A 16,365-nucleotide genomic window follows, 5' to 3' on the forward strand; every position below is an offset into this window, starting at 1 on the left:
TTACAATCAAAAACACTGAAAGTATGCATGTATTTATAATTTTTAACATTCCCTGCTTTAACCAGTTTCACTTAGCCTTTTTTTTTTTAGTAAGCATTTCATAAGAAGGCATCAACTGTAACTGACAGCATTCTCTTTCAACACTAAAAAGGTCAAAAGAAAAAACAGTCACTCATGCAAACCAAAATTACTATACCTTTTCCTTTGAATCCATGGAGAAAAGATCAAAAGAAAAAGAAAAGCAAGAAATCAGTTCAAAAGTTCAGAAAAAAGACAGGTAAAATTTTAAAAATGTAAGTGACAGCCTTTAGTTATCTCTGGGAATGATACTAAGTGTGATTAACCAATTTGTGATTATATATTGATTATGGGAAAGAGAAAACGCATAATACCAAATCATACAGCACAGTAAGTAAATCAAGTCCAGAAGGTTTTTTTGTTTGTTTGTTTTTTAAAGATTTTATTTATTTATTTGACAGAGATCACAGTAGGCAAAGAGGCAGGCAGAGAGAAAGGGAAGCAGGCTCCCTACTGAGCACAAAGCCTGATGCGGTACTCGATCCCAGGACCCTGAGATCATGACCTGAGCCCAAGGCAGAGGCTTCAACCCACTGAGCCACCCAGGTGCCCCAAGTCCAGAAGTTTGATAGAAACAAAAACAACTTCAAAAAGATAATCTACTAAAGTATACTAACAACCCCCAAAAAAGGAAACTAAGGGCCTTGGAATAGGGACACATCTTTATGAAGATTTGAATTTTGAGATCCTGTGTAATAGGATAAAAACAGGAGATGTAATAAATACCACATACCTATAGTCCATTAAAATAGGCAACATACATCACCTTTAAGAAGCTTACAATGATCACCATTTTAATGACCCAGGCCTCTATTCCAAAAAGAACCTGATGTTACTTAAAACAAGTACAATTCTTCTTCCTGCTACACTTTTCCTATGATCAACAAAGATATTTAAATGAGATCACATTTAACCCAGACTTCTAATCTAGACACTTCATAGTAGCATCACTCTGCCATTTGTTACTGTCATGGCAAATATTAACCCATTTGTTAAAAATCACTGTCCAAATAATCAGATTCCCACAAAAATATTGAGTAAAAGTTACTAACTGCATGATTAAAAACTCAAAGCAAAACCAGAATATTATAATTCTTTCTCAAAATGTTCACTTTGGCATGCTTCCTGTTCCATGAGACTGTAATGAAAGATTACCATTTCACATCTACAACAAAGCTGTTGAGACCTAAAAAAAATTAAGAGGCAGGGCCAAGGAAATTAAGAAGACAGTAGCAAAAGACAATGTACTCTTCTTCTCTATTGGGTTTTTATTTTTAAAGTATTCATTTAATTTGTTGCAGTAGCTCTACATGGGTTTGATTATTATATTCTTATAACCCTGTGTTAAGGAAGGGATGTTCAAGAGGACGGAGTTGAGGAAAAGTGAACACTGGTAAGTGGGAACAAAAAATCAATGTGCATTCTGTGGAGAAAGAAACATAAACATTATACTCAATTCTCACTCATCTTAGTTCCTCTTTTCTTCATATATCTTGGAATTTGCCTCCTTTTCTCTGAGGACAGAATTACTGAGAATGGTGAAAATGCACTGATCTATGATTCAATATTTCTTGATTCTGAACTTGGCTCTATGTATCTCTCTTAATCTCTCTAATTCTGTCACCTCATATGTAAAATAAGAAGACTAAACTAAAGGTCCTTCTAAGATCCTTTCCCCAAATCCTTTCAATCTAACACCAATTATGCCTCCCCAGGAAAATAAGCATTCTTACACCTGATAGGAGAGCAGGCTGGTAAAACTTCCTGGAAGCAATTAGGTTATATAAGAAGTATTTAAAATGTTCCTAATTAATTAAATTATGAAACCTGGAAAAAATAAAAATAAAAAATAAAATGTTCATACCCTGACTTTAAGGAATTTCACCTTTGGGAATTTGTTCCAAAGAAGTAATCATGTGCACAAAAATGCAGTTACAAAGATGTTCATTGCTGTACTGTTTGTCTAATGCAGTTACGAAGATGTTCATTGCTATACTGTTTGTCTAGAAACAACCCAAATGTCTCTGTGTAGGAAATGGTTAAGTAAATTATGGTGAGTCCATTTAAAAGAATATTATGTAGCCATTAAAAATGGTGTTACAGGGTGCCTGGGTGGCTGAGTGGGTTGGGCCTCTGCCTTCGGCTCAGGTCATGATCTCAGGATCCTGGGATTGAGTCCCGCATCGGGCTCTCTGCTTGGCAGGGAGCCTGCTTCCTCCTCTCTCTCTCTCTGCCTGCCTCTCTGCCTACTTGTGATCTCTGTCTGTCAAATAAATAAATAAAATCTTTTTAAAAAAATGGTGTTACAGATGAATATATAATTACATGCAAAGATGTTCAATATGAGGAAAAAGCTGGTTAGAAATTACTATGATTCCATTTTGGGTGTGTACATATATACACACATGTACAAAAAGATTAGAGGGCCACCCAGAAATGTTAGGGATTATTCCTGGAAAGTAGTTTGTCATACTGTATCTTCAACCTTTTGTTCATAGAAATTTTCTACTATGAACACGTATCCATTATGAAATAAGAAAAAAGTTATTATTCAAAGAATCAATTCTAAAGTTCTCTCAAGAGAATTATATTTTGTGTTCATACTTCCCACTCCCAAAAAATAAAACTCTATTATTTAAATTAATCACCTCTGAAAAGTTTAGGTATTAAAATCATATGATAATTAAGATTTTCAGCACATTTATAAGGAGGAATTCAAACTGTTCAAAAACAAGAGAAAATAACCAGTTCTTCACTCATATGGTAAATAATGATTCAAGGCCAAAAAGATCAAATTGTACTGTAGTACTGTGTATTAAAATATTCCCACATAATCCTCATACAGTACCTTGTAGATTCCATACTAAAATACAATGTTATTGGGAATTCCATTTAAGAGAGATGCAAAAGATTGAAGATGCAGAACATTAAAAATGACAGAAAAATATTATCTGATTGTTTAAAAAAAAAAACAGAAGATGATGTTCTGCTCATAGTACTGAATTCAAAAGTAAAGCAAAGAGTAAGGAAACTTGGGCCAGTTGGTCTCATGTAGGGAAAAAAAGAGAAAATACTTAAGACTATCATCTACTATACAAATGAATGTTAAGTTTTCTTCTCAATCAAAAAGGAATGTGATTATGGGCTAGAAATTTTTCAGGTTAGAAGGATTTACAGTGTAAATGAAAAAAGAACTTATTGTCAGTCTGAGTTATGAAAAATTACTGAGAAAGCCTGTCAGTCTCTTTTCCTGAAGATCTTTTAGAATACCTGCTAGGATATGATTTAGAATAAAAAATCACCAACACCACAAACTGAGGCAAACAAGAGGACAACCCAAGGTCCCTTTCAACTTTATATTCTTTCTGTCCAGGTCTGCAGAGTCAAAGATATGATATGATAACTTAGAATTCATGAAGAAGAAAAACTTGCAGTGAGCAACAAAATGAACTTGGGTCAACTAATTTTAACTACAAAACTACTGACTGGGGCGGGGGTGGTTCAATTCGTTAAGCATCCGCCTTCAGCTCAGATCGTGATCTCAGGACTCATGACCCCAGGGTCCTGGAATGGAGTCCTGAATCAGGCTCTTTGCTCAGCAGGTGGTCTGCTTCTTCCTCTGCCTGCAGCTCACCCTGCTTGTGGGCATGCACAAGCCCACGCTCATGCTCTGACAATGAATAAACTGCTGACTGCTACTTTTCAAACTTTTCTGATTTTTTTTAACAAGAAAACAGAGTTTACAATTAAACTATTAAAAGATATAAAATCCAAAAGGACACTTAATATCTACAGTATGGAAAGTACTTAGAAAATTTACCAAATATTAAAGCCAATCCATGAGATGTACCCACAGCAATCAGACTGGATACTGCCTGAGAACAAAAGGGAAGGTTACATTTTGAAATATCACATCAAGGATCTTGAAACAATCCAAGTTGAATTTGTTGGTCTTCTTTCCTTTAGGCACCAGATGACATACCAACTATTATAAATAAGGAGAATTTCATCTAGGAGGCAAAACGGAAATGAAACTCAGGACGTTTTATTTCTGGGAATCCCTCTAAATTTACTCCAAGGATAACAATATCAAAATATCATATGTTCAACATTATAGGCAAAAACACACCACTTAGCTTCCTCTAAAGCAATTTAAAAAAGAAAAAAAATTTCAGGGGTCCAGACAAAGTAAGAGGCACTTTGCTACCCAACCAAGAGCCAGCTATGAGGTGTGGGAAAGGGGTGAGAAAGCCCTTCAGTTTATTCAAGAAGCCAAAAGGCACCAGAAATATTCAAAATTTAGCCCACTTCCTCACCAATTGACTAACTAATAAGAAAGCTACAGGACACAGCTGGAAGTATTCAAGAAAAGAAGGCACTAGTGTGCTTTCAATATCCCCCAGTTCTCTATAATCGCGCCACAGATTTACTATTTGGCAGGCTTGGCAAGGGAGTTCAGAACTATTAAATGTACTATTTACCACAAAGTGATTTCACCAAATGCTGTTTTCCACTCCCTTATAACCAAAGGGAGGCCAAATCACAGAAGAAGCAAGTTTACTTGGGCATGGGAGGACCACATATAAATAATCCTGGAAAAGGCTAATCATTATTCCATTATATGCTTCTCAAACAAAAGCCTAAAGAATAATAATACACTAGAAAGGAAGAGAACATTCAATATAGAAAAATTTTAAACTTGACTACTGGCAGTAAATAACCTACGAATTTATTATCATAATAATTTATGCAATAACTTTGAACATTAGAAAAATAAATCTAAGAAAACCTAATCAAATCGAAAGCTTACCTTTAAAGAATTAAAGTGTACTTACAATTGCTGTAGGCAAGCCAGCATCCACTTTGTCCTAAGCAAAATTAAAAGAGTATTTGAAAAGATATTCTCATTTTTAAACAGAAAATGATGTAAGCCCCTCTTTTTACATATACTTTAATCCAAATCAATCCAGACAAGAGATGGAACCTTCATTTTTGCCCCCAACTAAGAGAAACCACAAAAGTTGCATATAACAACAAAATACAAAGAGGAGAGTGGATTATTTTATTTTACTAACTGTAACAGATGCTTTAGGAAAGACACCGATTATAAACGAAAACAAAGAAAAAGAGAGGAAAGAAGTTCCATTTTCAATAATGTGAATAAACCCTAAGCACTACAGGTTAAAAATGATAACAGTACATGAAAATTTTAGAAAAGGGAAACACGCTACAATATTCTTCCTCTAAGCTTCCTACCCAGCAGATTATCCAATAAACCCTCAATTAAACCCAAGTAGGATGTATTCAGTCAGTTCTTAAGCGTAAGAAAATAAAAAATTAACTCTATACAGTAACGTATGACCTTGGAAAAGTGACCTAACCCTCTGGTTATTAGTTTCCTCCTCTGTTAAAGGAAATAGCATATACTGCCCTACATACCTCAATGAATTGTCCTGAGGATCACATTAAATGTAAAGTATCATATAAACGTAAAGGTATCTATGTGATACTTTTATAGCTTTAAATAATAAGAGCTCACAATGATCAGCACTGTAGTAGCAAAGAGCTTTCACATACACATATTACACTATTTGCTTCTCAAACTGCAAGGGACAGATAAGACATGTATTATTCTGACTTTCTAGATTAAGAAAACATGTTTTAAAGAACATAACTGACTTGCCCAAGGTTATTCAAGAAGTGGCAGAACTACGTCTCAAACCCAGCTTCAGTTCCCAAGCCAGGCCATTTAATTAATCTCACTCCTATATTTCTTTTCTGTCTGTCCTTGCCAATGTGGTCAATTAGTCATCAGAATCTCTCAGAAGGCAGAATTGATTTTATACAACTTTATGGAGCTTCCTGGGAGCTAACTCAAGAAAATTACTCCAGAGCACAGGAATATAAGGAAGAACAATGACAAGACTGTTACATTCAATGTTCTGGAGAGCAGGATATACCCAACCTTGTATGGACATGTGTGTGTCAAGTACACCTAACATGCCTGACAATTAAGATGCATGCAATCAAATGAATGATTGATCTGTGTCCTGGATAGGGAAAAAGAATGAGAGAGCAGATGAAGAACATAAAGTAAATTCAAAATGTAATCTGCAGTCAAATGCTCTACCCCTGAGCTATACCCCCTCAAAATGTAATCTGAATAATGAAATCAGAAAGTCAGCTTGCTTTAAAATTAAAAACAGAATTCATGGTTTATACACCATTGAAAAGAAATAAAAGATTTAAAAAAAAGTTAAAAACAAACAAACCACCCCCAAAATTAAATTAAAAATATAAAAAATAAAAACAAAACAAAAAAACCCCCAGAGATGTGGAAAGCATTTTAGAGATAACAGAATTTTAGTACTGGTGTTGCAACATCTTTGAGTAGTGATTCTCGAGAGCCAGGCTACATTAAAATCATTGAGGATACCTGTTAAAATGCAGATCCCTATGCTATACTAGGAAAGATGCCAATTCAGTAGGTCTGGGTGGTGCCCAGGAATCTGCATTTTAATCAGCATGCTGGGAGCTTCTTATATGTTGGACATATTCTGGAACACTGTGCTATTATCTTGAGTGATCATCAAAGCAACAAATACCCTTTAAAATGATTTTGCATTAGTTTAAAATACAGTCATCTGTCATAGGTCTTTCATCTGTGAATGAGCTGTGAACTTCATTCACAACTCCAAAAGTTTCATCTCTCCTATGTGTTCTTCATGCATGGGCTGCAAAGCTGTGATGAGCGAAGCCCCAGGCAACCCTAATAACATAACCATCATTATCCACATGGCTGAAGGTATTATTGAACAACAATTTAGGAGAGAGATACCCCAAAATAGAACTAGCTTTACATGTTAATAAACCAACCATCACAGAAGTGCATACAATTTAAATTGAGCTGGTAATCCAAAAGTAGGAAGGCAGTGTATGAGCACTGTCACAGGAAAAGCAGGTTTCATTTTAACAGACCAAAGGAGCTCAGCCATAGCAATGAAATAAGAACAGAATGCAAACACTCTGGTATTTATTAGAATTTTCCCCTCCTCTTCAAGAGGGAGAAGAAACCCTTTTAAATAACAGATTTATCTGATCAATGTTCGGTGTCTGAGTTTTAGTTCAGTCTCCATTATTCAAAATATTTTTAAAACTGCACAGGTGGGTCAAATGACTGTTCTGGTTCATCTTGATCTTGAAAGGAATGAATTTCATCACCTACATAAGGATTAAATTCAGAAAACGTCATGGAAATGTAATCCTCAACAGGTGGTTCCCATTCTAGCAAATCTGAGTTACTCTCCACCTAAAAGAGGAAGGACAATTGCCCAGGTTTCCTCCATGGCTTGACTATCTCTCTATTTAAATTGACTTCATGATATATGAGCTGGGCCAGGATATACACAGAGAACACTTTCTTCCTTTTTCACTTTGGTTGGTTAGGTTTCTACAACAAAAGCTTTCTCAGATAAACGTGACAATTGCAATGTGATTATGATGTTGTGATGCCACTCCTTGATCAAGCTCTTACCCTCTGGAAAATTAAAACTGTCCAAACTGAATATGCAAAATACCAATCAAACTCCATGAAAACATTAAAAAAGTCAAGGCTCCTGGGATATGAATATGTCATCATTGTCATCATCATTATTATACATAGGACCTACACAACCAATTCAGAAAACTAAAAGTTAAAGGCCGCATAGAATTAATAGGTTTTGAGGTCAAAGGAAAATTTGATAAAACATACCAGAATCAGCATCTATTGTCTTAATGATCTATTAAACATTCTTGCATCAATTCTGTACTCTAAAAAAATTTTCAAAGACCACAGACATTCTGTTGCAGCCATTACACACTGGCTAAATTCACCAATACCACCTCCATTTCACAACAAAGCAGCACGACAGCTGGAGCCAGAAACCCCAATTTTGAGTAATTGTTCTGCTATCTCCTAACCCAATGATGTAAGACAAGTTAATATATCACCTCTCTGAGCCTCTCTTCTCATTTGTAAAACAGGATATGGCTTTCCTTACTTTCAAAGTCGTAAGAGTAAATAAAATAAGGTACATGAAAAGGGTTTTGTGAATTACAAGAAAATCACTCAGTTGTAAAAGATTCTGATCAATCATTTCTCCATATGAAAAGACTAAAAAAAACAAGCACTCTAACTCAACCAAATACACAAGATGGCAACTAAACTGAAAAGGAATTTAAAGAAAAGGCAGATAGTGTTCCTTTTAGGCTTGCTGCCATATTTCATTTAGGCACACCAGAGACTCTGAGCAGACCTTTATTTCATGGCTGCACTAATTTCTACGTCAAGATGTGTAGCCATGTCTTATGAGTCAAAAACAATCACACAAAACCCATGAAAGCCAGATTCTATTTCTGTTTTTAAGCCTCGGGCCAAGAGAAGTGCTGTGCTTTGTTTTATGCTCATTCCTACTTCATTATGCCATTGCAGGTTACAAAGCTGGGGAAGAGAACAAAATACTTACAGCTGCAGACACTATCTGGGCAGAAATTCCCTTCAAAAGTGAATGTCGCATAACTGACCCATGGAGTGAAAAAGAATCAGGTAATTTCTTCTTCCTAAAAAAAAAAAAGAAAAAGAAAAAGAAAAAGAAAGAAAGAAAGAAAAGAAGAAAATAAAGAAAATGTTTAAGAACATAAAAAAATTTTTGAAAAACCAGGGTCTCAAAGCTTTGAAAGTCCAAAACACACATTAAAAATAAGAAAAATAAGAAAAGTAGAAAAAAACACTGACGGTAATTTGTTAGCTCTGTTGGCAAAAGGGTATAAGATTCCAACGGTCCTACATTAAGATGTTGTACTAAACCCACCCTGAACCTCAGAGAAGCACAAGCAGGAAAATGAATAAAGCCACCATTCCTTTTTCACTGATTCGAACTGCTCCTCACCCACCTTCAACTATAGCAAGATATTCAACTACTCACCAGAAGACTGCCTATCGTGCCCTGCACGTCTGCCTTACCCCTACCTACCTTCTACCCTTGCCCACCTTTCTTGCCCTCCTGTCTTTAACTGCCCTCTCTCATTCTTCCACCAAGCACCTCAAAATCCCCACTCATTATTCTTTCTCTGCTGCTCCTACTAAATGCTCCTTTCACTTACCCAACTCATCATCATACAAAAAATAATTTTTAATTTTCTCCCAAACACTGAGCTCCTCCTCTCTGTGACTGAAAGTATGCTCTGGGGAGACAAAAATAAGGAAGTCAAGGTTCCTGGTTTCAAGGACCTCGCAGCCTAAATAGAGGGATTCATAAGTAACTTAATCTTTTTTTTTTTTTTTAAGATTTTATTTATTTGAGAGAGAGAATTATCAAGAGAGGGAGAGAGAATGCAGAAGAGCAGGGGGAATGGCAGAGGCAGAGGGAAAAGCAGACTCTCCACTGAGCAGGGAGCCTGATGTCACTCGGGGCTTGATTCTAGGACTCCAGGATCATGACCTGAGCTGAATGCAGATGCTTAACTGCCTGAGCCACCCAGGAGCCCCATAAGTAACTTTATCTTAAAAGATAAATGTTAGAGGGCGCCTGGGTGGCTCAGTGGGTTAGGCCACTGCCTTCGGCTCAGGTCATGATCCCAGGGTCCTGGGATCGAGTCCCGCATCAGGCTCTCTGCTCAGCAGGGAGCCTGCTTCCTCCTCTCTCTCTGCCTGCCTCTCTGCCTACTTGTGATCTGTCTCTGTCAAATAAATAAATAAATTCTTAAAAAAAAAAAAAAGATAAATGTTAGAAAAGAACAACGGATAAAGCACTACAGAGATGAAATAAAGAGTTTAATCCTATTTATTAGGGGGCTATCAGAGACAGCTATAGAAAAGAGGTGTCTGACCTGGCCTGGATGGATAATGAGGAGGGTGGCAGGCAACAAAAGGGCACAAATAGAAACATGAAGACGTCTATGTGAAGGGAATATAAGTACACAAAAGGCACCGACCACAAAGATGGGTGTGGGGATGTTTAGAGATTAAGTCAAAATGGTAAGCAGGGTCCAGTCTGATGCTATGCTTTTATGTCAGTTCTGACATTAAAGAAGGCAAAAGCAAACAAACAAAAAAAAAAACCAGACACCATATATATTTTCTTAATTTGAGTACAACTGACACATGTTAGTTTCAGGTGTACAACTTAGTGATCTGACAAGTACATACAGTATGTAGTGCTCACCCTAAGGGCAGCTACCAGCCTTTCTGTTCCATCACCATTACAATATCACTGACTGAATACCTTGTGCTAGGACTTGTAATTCCTGTGATTTACTCATTAAAAGACATTGTATCTTCGAAGCAGGTAGAGACCAGATTGTCAAAATCACTTATCATGGTTCCATACAAATTTTAGATTTTCTACTTTTGCGAAAAATCTCAACTTAAAAAAAGTTTTAATATTAATACATATAATGTATTATTTGCCTCAGGGGTACAAGTCTGAATCGTCAGGCTTACACATTTCACAGCACTCACCATAGCACAGACCCTCCCCAGTGTCCATAACCCAACAACCCTCTCCCAAACCCCTCAATATGTTTTGTTTTGTTTTGTTTTAAAGATTTTATTTATTTGACAGACAGAGATCACAAGCAGGCAGAGAGGTAGGCAGAGAGAGAAGGAGGGGGAAGCAGGCTTCATGCTGAGAGAGCCCGATATGGGGCTCGATCCCAGGACCCTAGGATCATAACTTGAGCCAAAGGCAGAGGCTTTTAACCCACTGAGCCACCCAGAGCCCCCCCACCCGCAATATGTTTTTGATAAAAGACTGTGTTGCGTCTACAGATGGGTTGGAGAGGGGGTATAGCTCAGTGGTAGAGCATTTGACTGCAGATGGCTTGAGCAGTATGGACATTTTAATATTAATCCATGAACATGGGATATTTTTCCATTTATTTGTGTCCTCAATTTCTTTCAGCAATGTCTTATAATTCCCAGTGTATAGCTCTTTCACTTCTTGGGTTAAATTTATTCATAAGTATTTTACTGTTTTTGATACTACTATAAATTGAATTATTTTACTCCTTTTTCAGATATTTCACTGTTGGTGTTTAGAAACACAACTGACCCCAATTAGCCTAAGCAATCTCGAGAAAAAAAGCTGGAGGCATCACACTTTCTGATCGAACTCTCTCACAAAGCTGTACTCAACAGTATGAAACAAACACAAAACAAAAATCAGTACGGTACTGGCATAAAACTGACAGAGACACCAATGGAACAAAATTCAGAGTCCAGAAAAAAACAGCTATATATACATTCAACTACCTTTTGACAATGAAATCAAAAACACTCAATGGGGAGAGAATATCATCTCTAATAAATGGTGTTGGAAAACTAGATAATCACATGCAGATGAAACTGTACCTTTATCTTACACCACTCACAAAAATTATAGGAATTAAATGGATTAAAGACTTATATAAAACCCAAGCCATAAAACTCTTAGAAGAAAACAGGGGAAATTAATGTTGGTCATGGCAATGGATTTTTTGTATAAGTCACCAAAAGCACAATAAACAAAAGCAACTATAAATAAATGAGACTATATCAAACTAAAAACCTTTTGCACAGCAAAAGAAAATCAACAAAATGAAAAGACAACCTACAGGGTAGTAGAAAATATTTGTAAATGGTTTATCTGGTAAGGGGTTAATATCCAAAAAATACAGCAATCCTCCCTTATCTGCATGGTTTCAGTTACTTCTTGTCAACCACAATCCAGATGATCCTCCTTCTGAGGTGTTGTCAGAAGGTTAATAGTGTAGCCTAACCCAGTGTCATGCCTGTGTCACTCACCTCACTTCATCTCATCACATGGGCATTTCATCATCTCGAGACATTATAAGAAGGGTAGGTATAGTACAATAAAATATTTGAGAGAGACCACATTCACATAACTTTTAGTAATAAGAGTACATTCTTATAATTGTTCTATTTTATTACTGTTGTTGTTAATCTCTTACTATGTCTAATTTACAGATCATACTTTATTATAGGTATATACAGGAAGAAACATAGTTTACACAGGATTCAGTACTATCTGCAAGTTTTAGGCATATGCTGGAGGTCTTGGAATGTATCCCCTGTGGAAAAGGGAGACAACTGTCCAAATAGCAAAAACAAAAAAACAAAACAAAACAAAAAAATCAAACAATTTGAGTAAAAAATAGGCAGAGGATCTGAACAGACATTTTTCCAAAGAAGACATATACATGGCTAACAAGTACATGCGAACTGTTTAGCATCACTAATCATCAGGGAAAAGCAAATCAAAACCGCAATAAGATACTGCCTATTGCAATGGCTATTATCAAAAAGACAAGGTGGCTTGGTCAGCTGGGCATCCGTTTTCGGCTCAGGTCATGGTCCCAGGGTCCTGGGTTCTAACCCTGCACTGGACTCCCTGCTCAGCAGGGAGTCTGCTTCTCCCTCTCCCTGCCTACCCTGGCCTGTGCTTGCTCTCACTCTCTCTCTCTCTCTCTTTCTCACTCTCTCAAATGAATAGGTAAAATCTTTAAAAAATTTTAAAAAAGGCAATAGACCACAAGTGTTGGTAAGGATGTGGAGAAAAGGGAATCCTTGCACACTGATGGGTGGGAATGTAAACTGGTGCAGCCACTGTGGGAAACTGTATGGAAGTTCCCCTCAAAATTAAAAACTGAACTACTATATGATCCAACATTCCCACTTCTGGGTAGATAGCCAAAGAAAATAAAATCACTATCTCAAAGAAGTATCAGCGCTGCCATGTTCATTACAGCATTATTCATAATAGCCAAGATACGGAAACAATCTAAATGTTCACCATCAGACAAATGGGTAAAAATAAGAGGATGGACACACAGACACACAAACACATGCACACACACAGGAGTAATATTCAGTCATGATAAAGAAGGAAATCTTGCCATGTGTAACAACATGAATGGATCTTGAGGGCGCTATGCTACATGGAGTAAGTCACACAGAAAAAAGACAAATACTATATGATCTCACTTACATGTGGAATTTAAAAAAAGACTAACTCATAGAGGCAGAGTAGAACTGTAGTTACTAGGGGCTGAGAAGTGAGGGAAACGTGGAGATGTTGGTCAAAGATACAAACTTCAAGTTGTAATATGAGTCAGTTCTAGGGATCTAACATACAGCATGAGGACTATAGCTGGCAATAACGTGTTATATACTTGAAAGTTACTAAAAGAATAGATCTTAAATGTTCTTACCAAAACAGAAAGGGTAATTATGTGAGGTGATGAAGGTGCTAACTAACCCTACTGGGTAATGATTTCACAAATAGTGCATCAAAAAATCACACTTACACCTTATATTTGCCTAATGTTATCTATCAGTCATATCTCAATAAAGCTGGGGGGAAAACACATTTATCTATTTGTAGGAGTCAGTGATGAACAGGTTAATATATCCAGCAATGGTCCCTATCCCACAAGAGTTGACAGGCTAAGAAGACAGCACTAATACCGGCAAAATTTAGGAAAGGAAAAATACACGTGACTTTATCAACATTAAAGTTACACATGAATTCAATAATTCCTTCCTCCACTTCGCTTTCCTTTTCATGTGCTCTCCAAGAATTTGGAAGGTGAAAAGCAGCCAAAATGAAGTTACTTAGGGTTAGAAGTCCTTTTCCCAAATCTTTAATCATTTTGTGATTCTCCTCTGAACCCATTCCAAGGCAATGAAGGAATGCTGCAGCTGACCTTAGAGAGTGGGAGGAAGGGGATGGCGAGTGCAGAGACCATAATGGTGGAGAGGTGAACCAAACTCTGTGTTTCTACCACAGACACTCTGCCAAATTTGACTCATGCTCCCTCCTAGGACTCTACTGCTTCTGGGGGGGGCTCTGGCTGGTATTACGGCTTCCTACTGGAGGTGCAGAAGACAGTGGTCATGGCATCCACCTGTTTAGCCTCTCCCCTCAACAGTGGAAGATCTTTAGGGTCTAAGAAGCAAATTATTTCCACCCAAGTGGGTCTTCTACTCCCTATGCAGGGCTTCAGCAGACCATACTGTAGCACAGATAGTTTCATTTTAAATGATCAATACTGCAAGCACATGCAAGTGTGATTTAAGTGAATACATACCTTTTTAAGTTGGTCCTGTCACCACTATCTGAACTTGCCACAGATGAAGTATCATAGGAGTGAGAATCAATAGTATCAATGTTTAACAATGTAGGATCCTCAAGAACAAAAGACTCCTCTTCATCATCAGTCTAAATTGGAAGAAAATGGATCAATAAATTCAGAATTCCAAAGACCCTGTAAGTCAGACAGGCATTATGGGTTTCTAGAAAACACTCTTGTGCTCATTTCTGCTTATTTTTTTAAAATCTTTTTTCTATGCATTGTTATTGAATGAATTAACATTCAATAATGAATCTATTTCTCTGTCTCTACAAAGAGTTCATTCCAAAAATTTCTCCCTTGTACCAGGAAGAAGCAGGAGCAGTTATGCAAATTATTGTTAAGAGCAAAATATTTCTTAAAATTCGAACCTCTACAGATGATTGACTAGTTAACTAACAGCCAGTGGCTAATTAGAAGAAAACAAATACCACCTTACTACAAACAGTATGTCGTGAGAAATAAGACAAACAGAAGAAAGACATCCTGGGTTTGAAAGAGCATCTGCAAATACAGTGATTTCATAAAACATATTTTGCTCCTGGAAAAGGTAGTCCTGGAATATATGAGCAGGAGTCATCGGTGATCCTACGGTTTGGGACCCAAACTGTAAAAAGCCTTATATTTCACCATGCCAGGTGACAGCAGGGCCCATGTCCTCCTTGTCTACCACAATATTCCCTAGTGCCCAGTACTACACCAGACATACAATCAGTATTACTCATTAAATGAAATAGGATATTATATAGAGTAAACAGTAGGCAGGCAACAAAGATGACAGGACCCACCTCTTACAAGGAAAACCAGGGCAGCAGGAAGACGGATGAGGACACTGGGGGAGACTGAGACAAGGAAACTATTAAGAACCAGTAAGAAGGTATAGCAATGTCAAGGAAAAAGAGAATAGAGCAAAGAAATCGGCAGAAGAGGTCAAGAGAAGGAAAAATTAAAGAAACATTACTGGAAAACACAAGGTCCCTGTTTACATTGAAACAGAGTGGGCTGGGAGGTGGGGTGGGAAAGGAGAAATTGAGGAGGACTCCAAGGTTTCTAGCTTGAACAACCAGGCAAACGGTGATACCTGTTTCACAAAGAGAGCAGAAGAACCACAGATAAGGCAGAAGGAGGGGTTTAGCTTTGAACAGGTTGATTCTGAGCAACAGACATTAAAGAAAAATGCTCTTGACCATACTCCTCTTTCTGCTGGACTGCATTCTGCCTTACTATTTCCATCGACACCCATAATGAGAGCAATCTCAATTCATTATTTCCACACTCTCCACCGTTGCTAGCTACTGACTACGGCCTCTGCTGAAGGTACTAGCCAAATCCATGGCCTATCTTCAGTTAGCATGCCCTTGTCCTGACATCATTTAACACTACTGACCATTCCCTACTTCTTGAAACTTTCTCTTCCCTTAGTTTCCAGTACATCTGTGCCCTGCTACACCTCCCAACTTATGAGGCCTCTTCTAGCAGTCATGTTCTCTATTTTCTCCTCAGCCCAACCTCTAACTGATGCTACTCTCTGGGATTATATTCTTAGCTCTCTTCACTTCCAATTTCACACACTTCCTGTATGAAGAAGCTAATCCATACCTATAGTTTCAAGTCCAGCATCATGCTAATGATTTCAAAAGCTGTATCTTCAGTATCAACATTTCTCTTGAGGTATAGGCCCATTTCCAACTGCTTTTCAGATATCTACACACACACACACACACACACACACACACACACACACACGTCTGCTAAGAACAAGATTAGAATTAGCAAGGAGAGATTGTCTCTTGACAGCTGTAGAGTGGAAAAAGGCTGTAGGGAAAAGGGAAAGGAAATAATTCAGAAATTAGAACTGCAGCACCAAGGGCTTAAGCAAGAAGGTCAATCAGAATCTTATCTGATTTTCCTAAGCAGCCTGGGGATGTAATTAAAGAAAACAGATCAGTTAAATTAAGCCAGGGTTAAGGGCTTATAGAATACACGAAAGGAAAAAATGAAGAAGAGAATTAAAGCTTATCAATATGGCTAAATTTGAAATTACTATCTCCACAGCAGATACCAATTTTCCTGCACTGATATGTAAAATCTATACAACCCTACCAAATTTCAGTG

General features: G+C 37.3%; 1 protein-coding gene across 2 annotated transcripts in view; it reads right to left on the minus strand.

The window, feature by feature from the left end:
* The window catches only part of VPS8 (VPS8 subunit of CORVET complex), a 247,367-nt gene that overhangs the window by 214,486 nt on the left and 16,516 nt on the right, over nt 1–16,365 (minus strand). For both annotated transcript variants that reach the window (XM_059163253.1, XM_059163252.1), the window contains exons 4-7: nt 14,209–14,339; nt 8,586–8,679; nt 4,914–4,946; nt 3,899–3,953 (exon numbers count right to left, since the gene is read on the minus strand). In XM_059163253.1, the coding sequence (XP_059019236.1) occupies nt 3,899–3,953; nt 4,914–4,946; nt 8,586–8,679; nt 14,209–14,339 (313 nt within the window). The remainder of the gene's footprint in view (nt 1–3,898; nt 3,954–4,913; nt 4,947–8,585; nt 8,680–14,208; nt 14,340–16,365) is intronic.

This window comes from Mustela lutreola, chromosome 2 (genome assembly GCF_030435805.1).
Source record: "Mustela lutreola isolate mMusLut2 chromosome 2, mMusLut2.pri, whole genome shotgun sequence".
NCBI lineage: Eukaryota > Metazoa > Chordata > Mammalia > Carnivora > Mustelidae > Mustela > Mustela lutreola.